General features: G+C 41.8%; 1 protein-coding gene and 1 pseudogene across 1 annotated transcript; both read right to left on the bottom strand.

Moving 5' to 3' along the window:
- Positions 1 to 2456: 2456 nt before the first annotated feature.
- On the bottom strand, positions 2457 to 3679 carry LOC115638119 (olfactory receptor 4D2-like). The gene has a single exon (XM_030539699.1). It carries the CDS (start codon positions 3477 to 3479, stop codon positions 2457 to 2459), a length of 1023 nt encoding a protein of 340 aa, XP_030395559.1. The 5' UTR covers positions 3480 to 3679.
- A 6281-nt stretch (positions 3680 to 9960) lies between these two features.
- Positions 9961 to 11574, bottom strand: LOC115638118 (annotated as a pseudogene).
- Between the last annotated feature and the right edge of the window lie 9444 nt (positions 11575 to 21018).

Raw genomic sequence — 21018 nt, 5'->3', positions numbered from 1 at the left:
AGGGGGGATTTGATAGCTGCTTTCAACTACCTGTTCTCAGTGCTAGCAGATGACAGAACAAGGAGTAATGGACTCAAGTTGCAGTGGGGGAGGTTTAGGTTGGATAGTAGGAAAAAACTTTTTCACTAGGAGGGTGGTGAAGCACTGGAATGGGTTACCTAGGGAGGTGGTGGAATCTCCTTCCTTGGAGGTTTTTAAGGTTAGGCTTGACAAAGCCCTGGCTGGGATGATTTAGTTGGGGATTGGTCCTGCTTTGAGCAGGGGGTTGGACTAGATGACCTCCTGATGTCCCTTCCACCCCTGATATTCTATGATTCTAAGATTTTAGGAGCACAAGTCCCACTGAAAATCACTGATACACCTGGATTGCAGATCGGTTGAATAAGAGGCCTTTCTTTGCTTAATTAATTTTCACAGTCAACCAACAATTTAACCCCTTAAAAGTTATAAATATAAGAACTGCCATAGTGGGTCAGACCAATGGTGGATCTAGCCCAGTATCCTGTCCTTCAGTAGTGGCAAATGCCAGATGCCCCAAAGGAAATGAACAAGACGTGATAATTATCAAGTGATCCATTTCCTGTTGTCCACTCCCAGCATCTGGCAGTCCGTAGCTTAGAGACACCCGGAGCATGAGGTTGCATCCCTGGCCATCTTAGCTAATAGCCATTGATGGACATATCCTCTATGAATTTATCTAATTCTTTTTAACCTAATTATACACAAAATATTTCACAAAAATTTTCAACATTTGCAATTCAAAGGTTTCAAAAATAACTTATTCTTTTAAAAATAAATATTCATGACATATTTGACTAAAATGTTTAGGTTTTGATTTTTCAGTTTTGTTTTCTTTTCTTAGTTTTTTACTACTGCCCTCTTTTAATCTTTTTTTTTTTTACTTTCACTCCTTTTTCTAATGAGAAATGAAAGAGAGGAAGAGAAAAAGGGGAAGAATAATAAACCCAAAGAGTGAATTAATTATATTTTGATTTTATGCTTTTTATTTTTATGCCTCAAAAATCCTCAAAAACGTATTAGAATATTTTCACTTTATTTTCTAATTTCAGTAAAGAGCCACCTTATTTTAAAATCATGTCAGTAAAGAAATATTTATGATACATAATGTTTTCAACATATTTAAAAATGTTTTTGTCTCCTTCACACCCTGTCTCATTGCTTCTTTGTAGCCCTGTCCTCCTCATTCTCTGTCGAAAACCATTCCTTTATTATTTTTTTTACATTCCTGTTGTCTTCATTCATTATATACAGGTGTACTTGATTTGAAATTCATTAAGACTGTTTTTTTAAGATGTTACTGTCAGAAGTAGCTGCTAGCTGTTCTCTTAGAGCCACATTGGTTAGGAGATCTTACAGGAGTATAAATAGTCATAATTCATTTTGGATCTGAAAAGCCAATTTTGATACACATGGAGGGTCCATCTTTTCAGGAAAGAGAGACCCTTTTTAACTATTTTTCACTATAGAACTTTCTTTAGTACATCAAATTTGAAAATATAGAACTGCTTGGGAAAGGAAAAAAAAGAAAAATTTTCTTTGAAAAGTTAAAATAACTATTTTTATTTGTTTTCCTCATATTGTAAAAATCTCATAACTGCTTCTTTCTTTCTTTCTTTCTTTCTTTCTTTCTTTCTTAGAAAAAAGGAGGAAATGTAGAAAAATTTCAAACTAAATATATTTAGGAAAGAAAGTTCCTTTTTTCCTTGAATATAAAAATCTGGAAAATATATGAAAACATTTTATAATGTTATTTATAGATTACCAGTGAAAAGGATACTAGAACAAATCCAAGACAAAATGTTTCCTTCCTCTATTTATAACTGCACTTTTATATCATGATTGGCAGAAAAGGCCACCAAAGACGAATTTAGTTTAACCTGTGAAGTCATAGACAGAAATTGAAATATTATATAACAAAATTGAAATCAATTAATTCTTATAATTATATCCCAGTGTTATTAAAGCACTCTGATATGAAGTCACATGATAAATGTGTATAAATGGTATATATGTAAAAGGAAGAAAAGAATAAGCCATAAAGAAAAAATTGTTCCTGTTCACCTGCTGGAACATTCTATAGTAATTTCCTCACCACAATCAGTCCATTAGTTCTGATACACAATTTACTGAACAGATCTTTTTTCGGAGAAGGGACTGATTTTCATGAGTTCCCCATTAGTTGAAATCATTCTTAGAGGGATTTCAGCCAGCAATTCTCAGTGTCAAAAGCCCAACTGGTGGAAGCCAATTAGGAAGGATGCCCCCATTTCCTCCTGCTGGGAACTGACCCATTTACCCTCATGGAGCTATGTCTTATTTATACCGACTGCTTTTTTTACTTACATGGAGGTTCTTGCCCTAAGTCTATAATGTGTTTGTGAGAACAGATTCTCTTGAGTGTGCAGTATTTGATCTCTTTTTACTCCACACACTTTTCACATGCCACATATATCTGCTGTCTGATACAGTGCACAAATTAGATTTTGAACACAAATGTAAGATTGGAAGATAAATGATGTCTCTCTTTCCCTCCCCGAGAAGAGCATTCTCCTCATCAGTCTCCTGATGGCCTTCTTCATCTCAGCATTTCTCAATGTGTAGATCATCAAGTTCAGCATCGGGGTGATTACAGTGTAAATGACAGATATCACCTTGTCCAGCATGAACTGCTTGAAGGGCCGAGCATAGACGAAGATGCTAGGTATGAATTGTAAACACACCACGATAATCTGGGTTCCACAGGTGGACAGAGCCTTACGCTTCCCTTCCATGACATGTGTCCTGATCTTGACTAAGATGACAGTGTAGGAAATCAGCAGAATGATGAATACTAGTATGAGCAGCACTCCAGCATTGAAGACCATCTGCCATTCATCCAAGTGAGTGTTGGTGCAGGCCAGTTTGATGACTTGTGGGATATCACAGTAGAAATTGTCCAGGACATTTGGACCACAGAACTGCAACTGGAGGAGCAGTCCAAGCTGAACAGCAGAGTGAACCAATCCACCCAGCCATGCATTTAACACTAACACGACACACACACCCCGGTTCATGATAGTCATGTATCTCAGTGGTTTAGAGGTGGCCACGTACCTATTGGCAGCCATCACCACAAGTAAAAAGACCATAGCACCAGCAATGAAGTGGAAGAAGAATATCTGGAGGATGCACTCATTGAATGAGATGGTTTTACTCTGGGTGAGGAGACCTGAGAGCAATTTTGGAGCATTTACTGATGATTCACTGACATCCAAGAAAGCCAAGTTGGCCAGCAGGAAGTACATGGGGATGTCGAGCTGGTGGTCGGTGATCACGGTGGTGATGATGGTGAAGTTTCCCAGCCAAGTGTTCACATAGATGATGAAGAAAACCACAAAGAGGAATCGCTGCAGCTCAGGATTCTGAGTGAGACTCAAGAGGACAAATTCTGTTACTGGGGTGGTGAGATTCTTCTCCATTTATTAATTGCAAAATGTGCCTGCAGAAGGAACAATGATGATAATGATTATGATGTAATCCCACTGCATTACTGATATCAAATGAATATTAACTCCATCTTAACAAAAAAAACACTTGCTTGGTAATTTCCTTTGTTTACTAAATTCCACTCTCCCCTCAGGCCCGTTTGTGAGTAACCTTGTTTCAGCAGAACTTGTGAGCTCCACCAGTGGTCATCTCCAGTCCTGGGGTCCTTGGAAGGGAAGAGGAGCCGTCTACACATTGAGACAAGCCCTTTGGTAACCACTGTCTCCATTCATCTTCCTGCAGCCCTGAGGGGCACACTTCTGATTCTCCACAGATTCCTGATGGGTCCTAGGGGTTCAGTGTAGGGAAGATTGTGGATCACAAGGAAAGCGCTTCCTAATGGGGGTCTCTGATGCTAAATGGAAGAGAGCTAGATCCTAACTAGATGGTCCCAAAAAACCACCTCAACAAAATATTTGGGTTTTTTTTTTGCAAATAAAAATGTGGTTAAATAAGCAAAGAAACTGTATTTCCCTGATATTGAAATCCAAGTTTTCATTTCAATTTCAAACAAGTTTTTTTTTTCAAATTTCAAATTCTGCATGGAATTTTCATTTTGATTCCTTTTTTGGGAAACAAATAATATTTTTCCATTTTAATAGTTCTTACCTCTTTTTAGTGTTTCTCATATGTAAATTTCAAAGCACTTTACAAAGTAGGTCACTTTCATTATCCCTGGTTTAGAATTGGGAAACGTGGCACAGATGGGGAAGTGTCTGTTTGCTGTTCTCCTCACTCACTTATGCTCCTCTAAAAATAAAAGTCTCTATCCAAAGATACACTCACCCACCTCCTCCCCCTGCAATTACAATGTGTATCACAAATAGAATGTTGCAGATTTTCTGAAACAAGAGTTATTACCTCAAACAACAACTGTGCCTGTGATCTCAGAACTGTCTGCCTCCTTATAACTGATGATGGCCTGGGGAAGTCACATCTTAGAGATGTTCACTGCCCTCCTGACTGGCAGGTGAAGTGGCCCTAGTTCCAGAAATGACACGTTCTCAGAAATATTTCCCATGATATCTCAATATCTGAATAGGTGCTGAGATGAAAAACTCTCTGAAATCCCCTTGAGCTTTACTGGGTCTGATCAAGAAGTCGGCTTCCCAGAGCTTTGGGGTTCCCGTCACAAGGTAAATCATTAACAAGTTCACAGCATGTTTCATTTGGTTCATGTTTATTTTTAGCCACCCAAACTCAACAGGCTGAGAACGTTTGCGGTGTTGACTGGTGCTGACACAAGGAAGGATATCCAGGACACAGAGGATGAACTGGGTATTCGTCTGGCCTCAGAAACATTGGAAATCCCTGGACTCCTGGGTGCTCTTCCTGGCACTGAGAGATCAGTCTGATCAAGTGGTTATCGTTGGACATAGGAGTCAGGACTTGTTGGGCTTATGCAGTTGGAGGAGGGGAGTGACGTGTAGTGGTTGGAATAAGCAAGCATGGTCGTGCCAGGTCGCTCACATTCACTTAAACATATTTGAGCCAAGAGCATAGCTGAATATTCTGATATTCTTTTGGTGAGCTCTGACTTAAAGGTCAAAGTTCAAATTTGGTCTCAGTTTACACTCCACAGCCAATGTAGAATCAGAGTCCACAAATTTGTACATTCCAGCTCAACAGGAAGATGGGAACGTATGGTGTCAGTGAGGGACCTGGGATAAGCATCTCCATTAAAATGATTTTCTCCCTGATTTGGCTAGCCAGGTCATTTGCATAAAACAATTAGCCAGTCCTTCATTATAATAGAGAGGGAGAAGCTGAAGACAATGCAGATAATATTAGTTTCCTGCATTATCTCACATCTTTGATCTTAAGGTTAACTGAATGCAGTTTCATACATAATGTAAGGAAATTAAGAGAAGAAAGGGAATTAGCACCTACAAGCTAATTTGGTTACATTATAAAACTTCTAATGGGATATAGATAAACACAGACAAATACACTAAGCATCTATCCTTGATTTCTATTACTAAAAATGAATGGGTTAATGACCACTGGTCTAGTACATCTGTTTGAAATTCACGCACAAGTGAATTCTCCTGATACCACTGTAATTCCTCTTGTTAAATTGTTATGGGTCATATACAGATTCACCGGTCTGCCAGTGTCACAGTGGCCTACATTCTTTGTTCCTAGATGTATACATTTACATTTAGCCATATTAAAAGGCATATTGTTTGCTTGCACCCACCTTACCAGGTGATCCAGATCGCTTTGTATCTGTGACCTGTCCTCTTCATTATTTACCATTCCTCCAATTTCTGTGTTATCTGCAAACTTTATCAGTGACGATTTGATGTTTCCTTCCAGCTCATTAATAAAAATGTTAAATAGCACAGGACCAAGAACCGATCCCTGCAGAATCCTACTAGAAACACACTTATTCAATGATGATTATCTTGGCTGAGAGAATGAAATTCAGGAAGTGGTAAATACATGGATGTCGACATATTGTTTTCAATAAGCAGTAGATGTTCTCCCATTGAAATCAAAGGTAAACCTCACAGTGACTGTAACAGCAGTATGATTGTTCTCAATCTGGTCAGAAAATTTAAACCACAGAAACATAAAAAGAGCCCACTAAACTAAAGGCCAGATGCTGAATGGACAGCAGACACTTAAATGAGTAGCCTCTCTGCAGCCAATAAGGTTAATCAAGGGAGAAAGGCCCAAACCTCCAAACATATTTACGTGCCTACCTCTCATTGAAATTACTGGGAGTTGGATGCCTTGGTACTTTTGAGGATCTGGATCTTACTGCTTCTGAATATGAGTAAGAGTTCCAGGCTCTAGCCCTAAATCTTCACATTTTGGAAACAGAGAGACTATATGTCCCTTCATAATTAGATCTTTATTTAAATAGGTGATGCATTCAGATTTTCATTACCCAGGTTTGCAAGGGAGAGAAACTCAGTAATCGCTGTCCTGGGACCTCCCTGTTAAATGCTGAGAGGGCACCCAAACCTATGAGTCATTGTAACATGATGCTGGCTAGAAGAAACAAGCCAGGCCCCTGTTCCAGCTGAAGAAGGATATTAGTTGGGCTGGCTGAGAGGCCACACCTTAATTACCAAAGTGGCTCCACCTGCAGGCCTGGGTTGGCAGCCTGCCCTATAAAACTGGCTAAGAGACAGGAAGCAGGTGGGAGACAGAAAAGGGAGGAGTGTGGGCTCTAGTTCCCTGCTGGCTGGGAAGTTAGTAGTCTCCCAGAGTGTTGGTCTCTGTAGATATCTGTAAATAATAGGTGGTAGGAACAGTCACAAACAATAAAAGGACATAAGTGCTGCACTCTGACTGCATTTGTGGAGGAGCTGGGAGAAGGCACCACTACAATCATATACCAACAAAATCCCCATTGAAGTGAAGTAAGTGGATTTTTGCTTCAGTGAAATGTACACAATGGGGCCTAAAATGTTTTCATTTCATGGCCAGATCAAAAAACACGTGTTTTCATAAGCTCCTGTCACTAAATTCACAACCTCTTGCAAATGCAGAGAATGTGCCTTGTTCTTCTTTCACTGACAGAAGCTTTACAGAAGTACAACTACATTGACTTCAGAGGAGTTACTCTTGATTCACAGCAGAGCAGAGGGAGACATCTCCCTCTGGCCCAGCCTAAGACTAAGTTCCCATTGTGGATCTAGCCTGCAGTGACTACAACCTGATACAGGTGTCACATTCTTGACCATTTTCCAGCAGTTACCATGGCATCTGAGATACTGCAAAAACCAGATCCTCAGCTGGTGTAAATCAATGTAGCTCCATGGAAGTCATTTGGGGCTTGACCCATGAAGGGACTTAGGTACTGCAATGTCTAACTTTTAGGCACTTTGTCCCTGATTTATCAAGGTATTTAGGTACCTAGGCCTTGATTCAACAAGGGATTTAGATGTTGTGATGATCAGAGTCACAAGTATTAACTGTTAGGTGCCTTGAAAATCACTGGGATTCACAAAGCCTTAGTTTGGTGGTCAAGCTTCCCTTACAATGAATGTAGGGAGACAGGTGCCTGAGAATGGGATTCACAAAGCCAGCATGCTGCCTGGCTCCTTGCCTAAGCTAGCCAATGGGAGGTGCCGAGCAGAAGGGAGGTATTAAGTCCCACCCCTTTCAGGGAGTTCTGCACCTACCTCACCTGTGATCCCTCACCTGGAGTGTGGTACCTAAGGCATTTCTTGCAAGAGGTTGGGAAGAATTCCCTCCCTCATCGCTTTTAGCCCAGTGGTCCATATGCTTACCTAGGAGACCATGGGTTCAAATCCCCCATCTGCCTGAGGGACAGAAGTGGGCTGAACTGGGCTCTGCTATGTCCCATGTAGGGCTCTAACCACTGAGCTATGGGATGTTCTCATGTGAGGCCCGCTCAATTTCTCTCATTGGTGTAGTCCCACTTTGAATAAATAATTAAAGCATCACTGGGGGTGGGGCAGATCCAAGGTCTTCTGCATTCAGGGTAAGGGCTCTAACCACCACGATAGAGTCATTCTTGTGCAGGCTCTTTTTTCCTCCCCATATGATTCTTTCTATTCCTCCAAAGCTGAATGGATTCAACAGGAGAGACTGAGGGAGCTCCAGATCTGAATACCTCATAGCTCAGTGGTTCAGTCTCTCATCTGAGAGGTAGCAGATTCCTGTTCACCTTCTTTCTCCCCATCAGGGTACATGGGGCTAGAACTAAAGGTGTCCTAAGCAGTAAGCTAAAGGTTATAAGGGAGGCCCTGCCCCTCCCCTGCTTTTTTTATGTGGATTTATGAGCACATCCTACCAGATCAGGCCCTCCAAGTGAGGTAGGCAGAGGAACACCCACCTTCTCCCAACCTGGGATTTTGCACTGGGGCTCAAGCAGATGATAGGTGTCCAGATCCCCAAGTGAGGCTGCAGCGCACATGCCCAGAGGCAGAAACATAGACACCTAGGGAACAGTTACGCTGAGAATTTAGGCACTGAGTGAGTTTAGGGGCCTAAAGGATTCAGCTGCTGAGCAGGGGTTTTATGACTACCAGGGGATGGGTCTGGGAGGCCTCCCCTTCAGTCAAGTGGTTAGTGTAGCAAGCCAGGCTGTGGATAAATCCAGTTCAGTTTCCCCCTTCTGCCTGATAAGACAAAGGGTTTGCCTAATAGCATCTCTCTGTTGGATGCCCAAACTGCTGCACAATAGCCTCATTCTCACTCCCTCTGTTGCTTGCTGTATATTTAATTATTTCCTACAAAGTGGAACAGCTTCTACAGGAGAGATAGAGACATTCAGCCTACAATATCCCATAGCCCAGGGTTAGGGCACTCACCTAGGAGGCTAGAAATCCAAGTCCAAATACCAATCGCACATCACACAGGGAGGGGATCTGAACTCAGGTTTTCTACATCCCAAGTGAGTGCTTCAACCCATGAGATAAAAGTTATAAGGGAGGCCTCACCTGCCCCCACCACCATCATTTTGTGTCTGTTTAGTTATGCTCTGAGACCACCTACCAGATCAATCCCCACAGGCTAGGCAGGTGGCTCAGGAGATCACCATGCCTGCTCTGAGGACCCCATTGGGACTTAGGGATCAGACAGGCACCCAGGCACTTACACTAAGGTGGCTGTGCACATGCTGACTGGCAGAAACTAAAGACTTGAATGTTGGAAAGTCAGGCACCTAGGGATTTTAAAGGCTTACAGGGTTAAGCGATGGGGTTTTGTGGAGCTCAGTGGCACTGACATGTTGGATTTAGGCACCTAAAGTAGCAGTTAGATGCCTAAGTCCTTTTGTAGAGCACAATAATTTCAGCTCCCCAAGGATTTGGAGATGGCTCTTACCTATTCTACAGCTATAGGAATGTAAAAACATACATAAAGATTTGAAGTCTATGGAAATACTTTATTGTTTTTAACATGCTATATTGTCACTTGACAGAGAAATTGCCATGCAGCATCAGCCCTGTGGTTCTTCTACTCCAGGCACCCATCTCCAGTGGTAGGCAGTATCAGCTGCTTTAGAGAAAGGAAAAATATAGGCTAAACTGTGAGAAAAATTTCATCCTAGCCCAGGTAGTCAGTGGTTGGCTCATGTCCTGAAGCATGAAGGTCTCTACAAATGATAAACACATTTTAGAATTCTGTTAGTCTCCATGTCTGAATGACCTCCTGAGCCACCAACATGTACAAGTGTGATTAGAATGTTAACTAGAGAGAGAAGTGATAGTGACAGTCAGAGAGAAAGAGATGTACAGACAGACGAGTTGTACTAGATGTCCACCCACATGTCTCAAACTTATTGGCTTATAGCTGGATAAGAAATAAGAAAGAGAAACAATGAAACAGTGTGTCATAGTTTTGTAGTTTTTTCTTGTTGCTCCAGTTTTTTGTGCAAATTAAAACGAATGCTGAGACGCTGTGTTCTGTCTCTCTGTCGAAATGCAAGGTTCATTTTGTCAAGGATTTGTGGCCCATAGTCCTTCTCAAAGCTTCTTTAACGTCCTTGTTCCTAAGGCAGTAGATGAAGGGATTCAACATGGGGATGACAAAGGTGTAAAATACAGATACTGCTTTCCTGGAGTACAGAGAAGATGACCAGGTGGGCTGGGCGTACATGAAAGAAGTGGTCCCATAAAATAAAGTCACAACCATCACGTGGGAGGTGCAGGTGGAGACAGCCGGCCCGCGCCAGACCCATCAGGGAGGTGGAGCATGAGCTCATGTGCTAGGACCCGAAAGATGGTGAACTATGCCTGGGCAGGGCGAAGCCAAAGGAAACTCTGGTGGAGGTCCGTAGCGGTCCTGACGTGCAAATCGGTCATCCGACCTGGGTATAGGGGCGAAAGACTAATTGAACCATCTAGTAGCTGTTTCCCTCCGAAGTTTCCCTCAGGATAGCTGGCACTCGCACGCTTCCGCAGTTTTATCTGGTAAAGCGAATGATGAGAGGTCTTGGGGCCGAAACGATCTCAACCTATTCTCAAACTTTAAATGGGTAAGAAGCCCGGCTCACAAGGGGGAGGCGGCTGAGGCTTGAGGGGGGGCTCGGCCGGCGGCGCAGCGGCCGCGGGGGGCCTTGCAGCACCACCCTCCTTCCCGGCGTGGTGCGGGGGCTTGGCCGGGGGCGGCGCGGTGGTGGTGAGGTCAGTGCGGTTGTAGTCCATGCACATGGACGTGGTCCATGTGAAGAGAAGTGCCAACCTGCAAGCGGATGCATTGTCCCGGAGAGGGGGCCCTGAACTTCCCCAGGTCACTGGGCAGAGTGACCCTGCTCAGTTCAGTCTTGAAGGGGGGAGAGATGTGATGCAGTAGGGACTGTCTGTGTGGGGAGTGGGAGAGCAGAAGGCTCTGTGCCTGCCCTCAGCAGAACGAATCCGGAGGACGGTGGAGATGATGGAGATGTAGGAGAGGAGCACAATCAGGGCAGTGCTCGCTATGATGAGGCCACATAAGGTAAATATCACAAGATTATTGACATACGTGTCACTGCAGGAGAGACTGTTCAAGGGAGGACCATCGCAGAAGAAATGATCGATCTCGTTACGCCCACAATAGTGCAGCTTAAAGGTGAAGCCGGTTTGCACCATGGCATTCACACAGCCGCAGATATACAACCCTACCACCATCTGAATGCAAACCCACTTGGACATGGTGACGGGATACAGGAATGGGTTGCAGATGGCAGTGTAGCGATCATATGTCATTGCTGCCAGGAGGAACCCTTCGGTGGTGAGGAAGAGACAGAAGAGGAAGAATTGGGTGGCACATCCGTTATAGGAAATGGCTTTGCTCCCTGATAGGAAGCTTGCCATCGATTTGGGGGCGATGGTGGAGGTGAAGCAGAGGTCTAAGAGTGACAGGTTCTTGAGGAAGAAGTACATGGGTGTGAAGGCGAGAGCTGACTCTCATGATGAGGACCAGGATGGTGTTTTCCAGCACAGTTACTGTGTAAATCACCAGAAACAAGACAGAGGGGATCATCTGGCATCCTGGACCATTTCCAAACCCTAGCAGGATGAATTCCATGACTGCTGTGTGGTTCCACTCTCTCACTGGCGCCATGGCTCTTAAATCCTTTGGAAAAGGTGTGAGATAAGGATTAAAGAAGAGGAAAATGAAGAAGATGCAATGATGGCCTTAATGAAAAGAGGGAGGATGGTCTGAGACTCAGCAAATCAATGTTCATTTTCCAGCTCTGCCGCAGACTCCCTGTGCGGCCTTGGCCCAGTCACTTGGGCTGGGATTTCCAAAGCAGCCAAAGGGAATTGGGCACTCAACTCCATTCAATTACTAGGACCAGATTTTTGAAGGTATTTCTATGCCTAGTGGAATTTTTAAAAGCGCCAAGTCACCAAAATCTCATTGATTTCAATGAGTACTAGACATCTAGATGCTTTTGCAAAATCTCACTAGGCTCCTAGATTCATAGATTCCAAGACCAGAAGGGGCCATTCTGATCAATGCCTTTAATCCTAAATACTGTAAATTGATCCTAAATATCATTAAAAATCAGGGGTCTAACCATTAAGCTCTTGTGAAAACGCTCAGCTTTGATATTTCTGCCCCTTAGTTCCCAATACTGAAAATAAAGATAATATTATTTCCAGAACTCAGAGGGTGTTGTGATAATAAAATCACTAATATTTTGGAATTGCTCAAATGCTACTGTGGCAAGGGATAAAGTACCTTGTAAGTGATTTTCAAAATGAGACACCCAACTCCCCATTCACTTTTTATAATATTTGTGTCCTTCATTCACTGATTTTGTATTGAAAATCTCATCATAGATAGATTAAATTTGATGGCAAAGTTGTTTTTGATTTGACTGTAAGCAGATAAGGCCCTTGTAATCCAAGTTAAACAAATTCCTCATAAAATTTGAGTTGTTCTTTTGGAAGGCATCTTTTCTAGACTAGCAGCTAAATTAACCTGCTACTCCTTACAGCTGTAATACAAAGCACATCTCTTCAGCCAAGTTGGACAATTGCAGATTCTATCCATTTATGTGTGATCCCACTGATTTATAAAAGGGTGGGAGAATGAGACTTTGACATCAATAATATCATACAAGAAGATTGGATGACCTTGAAAACTGGAGTAATAGAAATGGGGATGAAATTTAATAGCATAAAGTGCAAAGTCTTGCACTTAGGGACTAACAGGATTTTTGCTATAAGCCGTGGACATATCAGTTGTAAGTGACAGAGTAGGAGAAAGACCTGGGTGTATATGTCTGTCACAGGATAACTACGACCCATCAATATGATGTGGCCATGAAAAAGGCTAATGCAATCCTAGGATGCATCAGGAGAAGTATTTCCAGGAGAGACAGGGAAGTGTAATTACCATTATACAAAGCACAGATGAGACCTCATCTGGAATACTGTATGCAATTCTGGTCATCCATGTTTAAGAAGGATAAATTCAGAGTGGAACAGGTACAGAGAAGGGCTACTAGGATGATCAGAAGAATGGAGACCCTTCCTTACAAGAGCAGACTTAAGAAGCTTGACTTGTTTAGCCTAACCAAATGAAGGCTGAGGAGAAACATGATTGCTCTCTATAAAGACATCAGGGGATAAACATCAGAAAGTGAGAGGAGGTCTTTAAGGGCCGATATTGGCCTTAGAACAAATGGATATAAACTGAGCATCAACAAGTTCAGGCGTGAAATTAGACGAAGGTTTCTAACTGTCAGAGGAGTGACGTTCTGGAACAGCCTTCCAGGGGAGCAGTGGGGACAAGAAATCGAACTTATGAAGGGGATTGTATGATGACACTGCCTATGATGGCACATGGCCCATGTGCAACTGCTAGTAGCAAATATCTCCAATAGCCAGAGATGGGACACTAGATGGGGAAGACTCTAAGTTACTATGGAGAATTCTTTCACAGGTGTCTGGCTGGTGCATTTCTCCCACTTACTCAAGGTCTAACTGATCTCCATATTTGGCATCAGGAAGGAATTTTCCCCTGGCCAGATTGGCAGACAGTGAGGGTTTTTGCCTTCCTCTGGAGCATGACGCGTGGATTAATAGCAGGGTTGAACTAGAGAAAATGGTGGATTCTCTAACTTGAAGTCTTTAAATCATGATTTCAGGACTTCAGTGACTCAACTCAAGGTTTATGGGTCTATTACAGGAGTGGGTAGGCAAGGTTCTGTGGACTGTGACGTGCAGGAAGTCAGACTAGATGATCACAATGTTTCCTTCTGGCCTTAAAATCTGTGAGCCTAGGTCGGTCCTGGGTCCAGAACTAGTCAATATTTTGATTAAAGACTTGGATAATAGAGTAGAGAGTATTCTTATAACACTTGTGAATCATAGGTTTAAAAGGGACCGCAAGGATCATAGAGTCTAAATTCCTGCAAAAAGGCAGGATTTGTTGCTTCTAAACCATCCAAGACAGATGTCTATCCAGCTTGGATGACATCAAGCTGGATAGCCACCTATCTTGGCGTTCACAAGCACTTTGGAGGGCAGGACTAGAAATCAAAAGGATCTTGACAAATTAGAGAAATGATCTGAAATGTGCAAACTGAAATTCAGTAAAGAAAACTGCAAAGTACTATACCCAGGAAGAAAAACATTCATTGTACAACTGCAAAATGAAAAACAGTTGGCTAGGTGATGGTACTGATGAAAAGGGAGTTACAGTGGATCACAAATTGACTACGAATCAACAATGTGATGCAGTTGCGAAAAGGCTATCATTCTGGGGTGCATTAACAGGATTGTCCTATGTAAGACATGGGAGGTAATTATCCCACTCTACTTGGCACTGGTGAGGCCTCATCTGGAGTATTGTGTCAAGTTCCGGTTGCCACACTTTAGCAAGTTTGTGGACAAATTGGAGAGAGTCCAGAGGAGAAAAACAAAAATGATGAGAGATTTAGAAAAATCTGACCTATGAAGAAAGGTTAAAAAAAACTAGGCACGTTTAGTCTTGAGAAAAGAAGACTGAAAAGGCACCGGATGAGAGCCTTCAAATATGTTAAGGACTGCTATAAAGAGAATTGTGAACAATTGTTCTCCATATTCACTGAAGGTAGGACAAGAAGTAAAGCATTCAATCTGCAGCAAAGGAGACTTAGAAAAAATTTCGTGATATCTAACCTAACTGTAGAGGTAGCTGAGCTCTGGAATAGGCTTCCAGGGGAGGCTGTGGAATCCCTGTTGTTGGAAGTTTTTTTTTAAAACAGGTTAGTCAAAGTTGCAAGGGAATTCACAAACTGTCACTATAGGTGTGATTCTCTTCTGTCAGATGAAAGACAGCTAAGATCTCACAACTGGAATCTAGGGCAACACCGGAAGATGTTCAGGGAATCCTCTGAAGATGCAGAGATGTCTGTGTTTCTCTGATTCTGGTGAAGTTTTAATTTTGCCTCATCTTAGATTATTGAAGTTGGGATTTTCAGTGGTATGCATCTCCTATTGAACTGACTGAACTAGCAATTTTCAGACTCTGCTGAGAACTGTAGGTTAATTTTTGGAGGGAAATCTTTCAATGGTCTTCTTGAATTCTCTCATTCCTCCATTTCAGCACTATCCTAAGCCCCCACAGCCCAACCTGCTCTTCCACTCCCAAAAAGAGGTTAGTTTTATTAATGCATTCACTGTTGTGCGAGCAATAGATAGGTCACATCAAATGGCTATCTCTGAAGCAGGAGGTTAATTACCTTTGTATATGGCATGGTAGAGATGAAATGTCCACTTTTGGTGTGCACACTTCTAAAAGGACATTGAGAAAATGAAAAGGGTTCAGAGAAGAGATACAAAAATGAGTTGAGGTTTTACAATGAACTAACAAAGGAGATCAATCTATTTAAATTATTCAAGAGATGGTTTAGACATGATTTGATCATGGTCTATAAATGCCTGATGGTAGAAGAGATTAGCTTTTTTAGACATATGACCACAATTGGAGCTCAAGAACATACAGTTGCCCTCAATTCATGTAGAAAAATTGAAGTTGGTGCAGAAAATAACCACAAAAATTATTTGAGTGGCCAAGAAAATACCTTACAGTGAGAGAATTAAAAATGATCATAGAAGCATTGAAATGTAAGGCTGGAAGGGACCTCAATAGGTTATTCAATCCATTCCTCTGCACAGAGAAAGGACCAAGTATACATGGACCATCCCTAAGAGGTATTTGCCTAACCTGTACTTAATAAAAACCCTCCAATGACAGAGATTTCACAACCTCCCTTCAAAGCCTGTTCCAGTGCTTAACTAGCCTTATAGTTGGAAGTTTTTCCTAATATCTAACCTAAATCTCCCTTACTGCAGATTAAGCTCATTACTTCTTTTCCTGTCCTCAATGGACATGGAGAACAATTGATCTCTGTCTTCTTTATAATAGTCCTTAATATATTTGAAGATGGTTATCAGGTCCCTCCCCTGCAGGCTTCTTTTCTCAAGACTGAACATGCCTGGGTTTTTTAACCTTTCCTCATAGGTTAAGTTTTCTATACCTTTGATCAATTTTGTGGTCTCTTCTGTACTCTCTCCAATTTGTCCACATCTTTCTTAAAGTGTGGTGCCTGGAACTGACCTAGTACTCCAGCTGAGTCCTCAACAATGCCTGGTCGAGCGGGACATTTATCTCCTGTGTCTTACATACAACATTCCTGTCAATACAACCCAGAATGATATAAGCCTTTTTCACAGCTGTATCTCATTGTTGGCTCATATTCAATTTATGATCCACTATAACCCCCAGATCCTTTTCAGCAGTACTACCATCTAGCCAGTTGCTTCCCATTTTGTAAATATGCAATTGATTTTTTTCCCTCGGAAGTATAGTACTTCGGATTTTTTTTTTACTGAATAATACCAAACCCAGGACAGATCTCTTCAGGATCCCATAGATATGTTCCCCCATTTTGACAGCAAACCACCAATAGCTACTGTTTGAGTACAGTCTTTCAGTATTGTACCCAACTTACAGTAATTTCATCTAGACCACATTTCCCTACTTTGCTTAAGACAATGGAACATTCAAGAAATATAATTTCTACAGCTTTGCCCCTATCCATTAGCTCAATGATCCTGTCAAAGAATGAAATGAGTTTGAATTGGCATGATTTGTTCTTCGCAAATCCATGTTGGCTATAACTTGTTATCCTGTTATCCTCCAGTGGCTTACACACTGATTGTTTAATAATTTGTTCCAGTAACTTTCCAGGTACCAAAGTTCTGACTGATCTAAAATTCCCTGGGTCCTCTTTCGTCCTCTCTTTTTTTTTTTTAAAGACAGGAACTATGTGTGCCCTTCTCCAGTCCTCTGGGACCTCACCCATCCTCCATGAGTTCTCAAAGATAATCGCTAATGGTTCTAAGATTGATTCATTTCGATCCTTAAGTACCCTAGGATGAATTTCATCAGTCCCTGTTGAGTTGAATACATTTAAAATATCTAAATATTCTTTGACCTGCTCTTTCCTTATTTTGGCTTGTGTTCCTTCCCCCTTGTTGTTAGTATGAATTGTGTTAAACATCTGGTCACCATTAAGCTTTTTAGTGAAGACTGAAGCAAAATAGCCGTTAAATACCTCAGCCTTCTTAATATTATCAGTTATAGGCTCTCCTTTCCTATTAAGTAGAGGACCTGCACTTTCCTTTGTCCTTCTCTGACTACTAATATAGTATTAAAGAACCTCTTCTTAGTGCCTTTTATGTCCCTTACTAGGTGTAACTCATTTTGTACTTTAGCCTTTTGGATTTTGTCCCTCCTGTTTGTGCTGTCCTTTTGTACTCATCCTTAGCAATCTGTTTCCACTTTTTTATTCCTTTTTCATTTTCACAACATTAAAAAGCTCCTGATGGAGCCATATTGGCCTCTGACTATTCTTCCTAACTTTCTTCCACATCGGGATAGTTTGGTGTAGCACCTTTAAGACTGTAGCTTTGAGAAACTGCCAACTCTCAGGAACTCCTTTTTCCCTTACATTTTCTTCTCATGGGACCTTATCTACCCATTTCTTTGAGTTCTGAAGTACATTGCCCTTATTCTGCTGCTCTCACTCCTTCCTTTCCTTCAAATTATTAAATTTATCATTTATCATTGATCAGTTTCACTCAAATTACCTTCAGCCTTCAGATTCTCAACTAATTCCTTCTTGTTAGTCCTAATCAAGTCTGAAATGGCTTTTCCTCTGGTTACTTCCTCCACCTGTTGAAACAAATGTGGTCGCCCAAACATTCCAAGAACATGTTGACTATTTTGTCTTTTGTCATATTACTTTTCCAAAAGATGTCTTGGTAGTTAAAGTCCTCCATTATTATCAGGTCTTCTGTTTTGGATATTTTTGTTGTTTGTTCTAGAGAGTCCATATCCATCTCCTCTTCTTGATTTCATGATCTATAACAGACCCCTACCATGACATCACCCCTGTATTTTCACCCTGTTATCTTCACCCACAGACTTTCAACTTATCTGCCTCTCACCTCCTTCTGGACCTCTATGACTCTACAAATCTGTGTGGTATCCTTAAGGCATAAAATTATTTAATTTAGGTCTGATTTAAAAATCTGATAAATTATCTTATGTAGGAGATTCAACCAGACACACTGAAATACATTCACACACATACTGCCTCCGCCCAATACTTTGCTGTTACAAAATGCTTATTTGTATATTAGCATGTATCCCTGCTGGAAAAAATGGAAAACTAAAAGGATAAAGACTGCATACTTAGGAAAGTCCTTTGAACTTTGTGTCTCTTATGGCGCTTCAAGATTATTTGCCATTGATGGTGATTGTCTCGGCTCTGCTGCCTCTTTCGCTAGCCGGCAGGAGAATGGTGACTCACCAGTCTGTGAAAATTATTTGAAGTTGAGGCTGCTGTTGGGTTTCTTCACCAGCACAGGAGATGAAGAAATGCCTTTTCATCCAGTCCCTTGACTTCTGGAGATAAAGATACAATAGCATAAACTGATGACCCCTCTCTGACAAGGCTTTTTAAAGTCTCATGGCTTTTTCTCTCCCTCCCATAACTCCACCCAGGGGCCCCAGGACAAATCAGAATAGAGCACTCCCCCTAGAATTACTTGGCATTTCAACCAACAGAGAGAGATTCAGACATTCTAATCAAAATCAGGATGGTGGGGGAAGATATCTCCATTTTGGAGAAGTCATCTGAAAACCCAGCAGCCTCAGCACTGTAAAATTGAACACTACTGAGTGTATATTTCCAAACAAGGAGATATGTCTTAGAAGTGGCTTTTATTTTCCCCCTCAGAAATCCAACAGGATTTCTTAAAGTATCTTAAAGTAAGGAGTTACACTTTAAACATGTATCTTTCTTGCATATATGTAACAGATAAGGCATTGTAACCTATGTTGGGAGTGGAAGGGGGTGGTTTTCTGATTTACATAATGGTGGGAATCAGCTCCATTGACTCCAATGGAGTTACTCCTCATTTACATCAGGGTGAGGTGAGAGGCAAATCAGACCTTCAGTCTGTAGCCAAACCCTGGAAAGTTCTCTGAGTGTGTTTGAAATTAGACTGATTCGATTTGATTGGGCTAGCAGGTCAAATGGTATTTTTGTCTACTCCCTGAAATGATTGATTTAACTCTGAGACTCAGATGTTGGGTGTGACTACCTGTACTTATTAGTTTAACATTTCCCTGAGATGTGTAAGTGTATCCCACAATTCATTGTGAAAATGTCCCCCAAGATAGCATGCCAGAAGGGGGGAAAAGGACAATGAAATTGTAGTGGGGTGGTTACCCACTCCTGCCCTTCAGGGCTTAAAGCAGCCCTAGAGAGAGCTGCAGCTCTAAAAGCTGGGCTGACTGGGGAAGCAACCACAGCTGGACCATGTCCCAATCAGGCCACAGCTGGTCCCTATAAGAGGCTGAGAGCCAGAAGTCCAAACAGTCTCCATCTGCCTGTACAGGAAGAAGGACCTGGCTGTAGGGAGCTAGAGACAGGGTACCTCAGTGGAACAGGGCTGGGGAAAGGCACAGGAGCTGGGGAGCTCCAACCTGGAAAGCCCCAGGCTGCGGACTAGCATAAGGCCAACAGATACTGGGGGTTGCAGAGGGCAGCCCAGGGATAGACAAAGGCAGCAGGTCCAAACCCAACCTTGCCGGTGATGAGTAGCTGATACTGCAGCCTGCCCAGGGCGTGAGCATAGACAATGACTGGTAGTAGCCATATATTGAGGAGAGGTGGGGGTTTCCTGGGGAAGGGGAGACCAAAAGAGAAAGAGGTTACTGCTCAGGGGCAGCACCCCAGCTAATAGGGTAGCAGGGTCCTGAGAGGGACACGGGGGCCAGAGGACAGGCCGATCACCAGCCAGCAGAGGGTGCTCCAGAGCTGGCACAAGCTAGTTCCTGGAACAGACCAGCAGGAGGTGCCGCAGGGGTGAGCCTGCATGTCTACAGGGATGCCTATCCTTACCCAGATGGGCACACATCTTTTGCCAATACTACCTGATGCTATGTGGACACAATGCACCAGCACAACTGGCCAAGTGTGAATGCACACTGCTGAATTTGTTTTGTCAGTAGTGGAACTGGCCGGAAACTCAAATTCACATTCTGTGGGAAATTCTGAAATTTCAAAAAGAGAAAAGTTATGTTGAAGAAAAAAAATTAAATTTCCCATAGACCAGGAATTCCCAAAATTTGTTTATAATATTTTGTTTTGACTTTAAAAAATGTTTCTACCTCTTCATAAACTGCTCAAAGGCCAAGCAACCTGCCAGGCAGCAAAGTGGGAAGTTCTGGGGTCCTGGAAGCCCCATATCCTCATTTTACAAGCACTTAGGTGTCTTATTTCCATTGAAATCCATGGAAGTGAGGCACATTTGTAAATCCCACCTGGTCTAAAAATCTGTCCCCAAATCTATTAAGGACTGTGAAGCACTCAGATACTGCAGTGATGAGCTAGATAAGTAGAGCTGATTATCTAAAATTTACCCATGGAACAACTTTTTCTTCAAATAAGAAGCTGTTTTGTTGAAATTGAAACTTTCCATGGGGAAGTGTCTATTTCTTCAAAATTTCATTGAAAAAAAAGAAGTGAGTTTTTGTGACAAGATTTGCTAAGCATTTCAACAAAAGCTCCATTTCAACCTTATTGGAGTGTGACATTGCGATTTTTCATTTCAAAATAAACTTTCTGTTTCAAAATTTATTGTATTTTAGCAAATACAATATAAAATTTAAAAAATGCAGATTTTTATCCTACTAAAATATTTTTATTGACCCCAAAAGAGGTTTTTATCCAAAAAATTGCTTTGTAGGAAATTTTGAGATTTTGGTTTTGTTTCAGTTTGGGGCCTGATACTCTGATGGTGTAAATTGAGAACTTCCATGGAAATCTAGGCTGCAACTCCAATGACCAACTCTATATTTTAATCTAACCCTCTTTAAAGTAAGTGATAACTAAGGCTTCACATGCTCATTTGAACTAATTGAAAACTGGTAAATATTTTTTCTTAAACTCCTGAAAATGTGAAATACTGTACAAGTATCAGAAAGCACTTT

The sequence above is a fragment of the Gopherus evgoodei genome, chromosome 21, assembly GCF_007399415.2.
Source record: "Gopherus evgoodei ecotype Sinaloan lineage chromosome 21, rGopEvg1_v1.p, whole genome shotgun sequence".
NCBI lineage: Eukaryota > Metazoa > Chordata > Testudines > Testudinidae > Gopherus > Gopherus evgoodei.
Note: the sequence above shows the minus strand (reverse complement) of the source record. Positions and strands in the feature narration are given on the sequence as shown.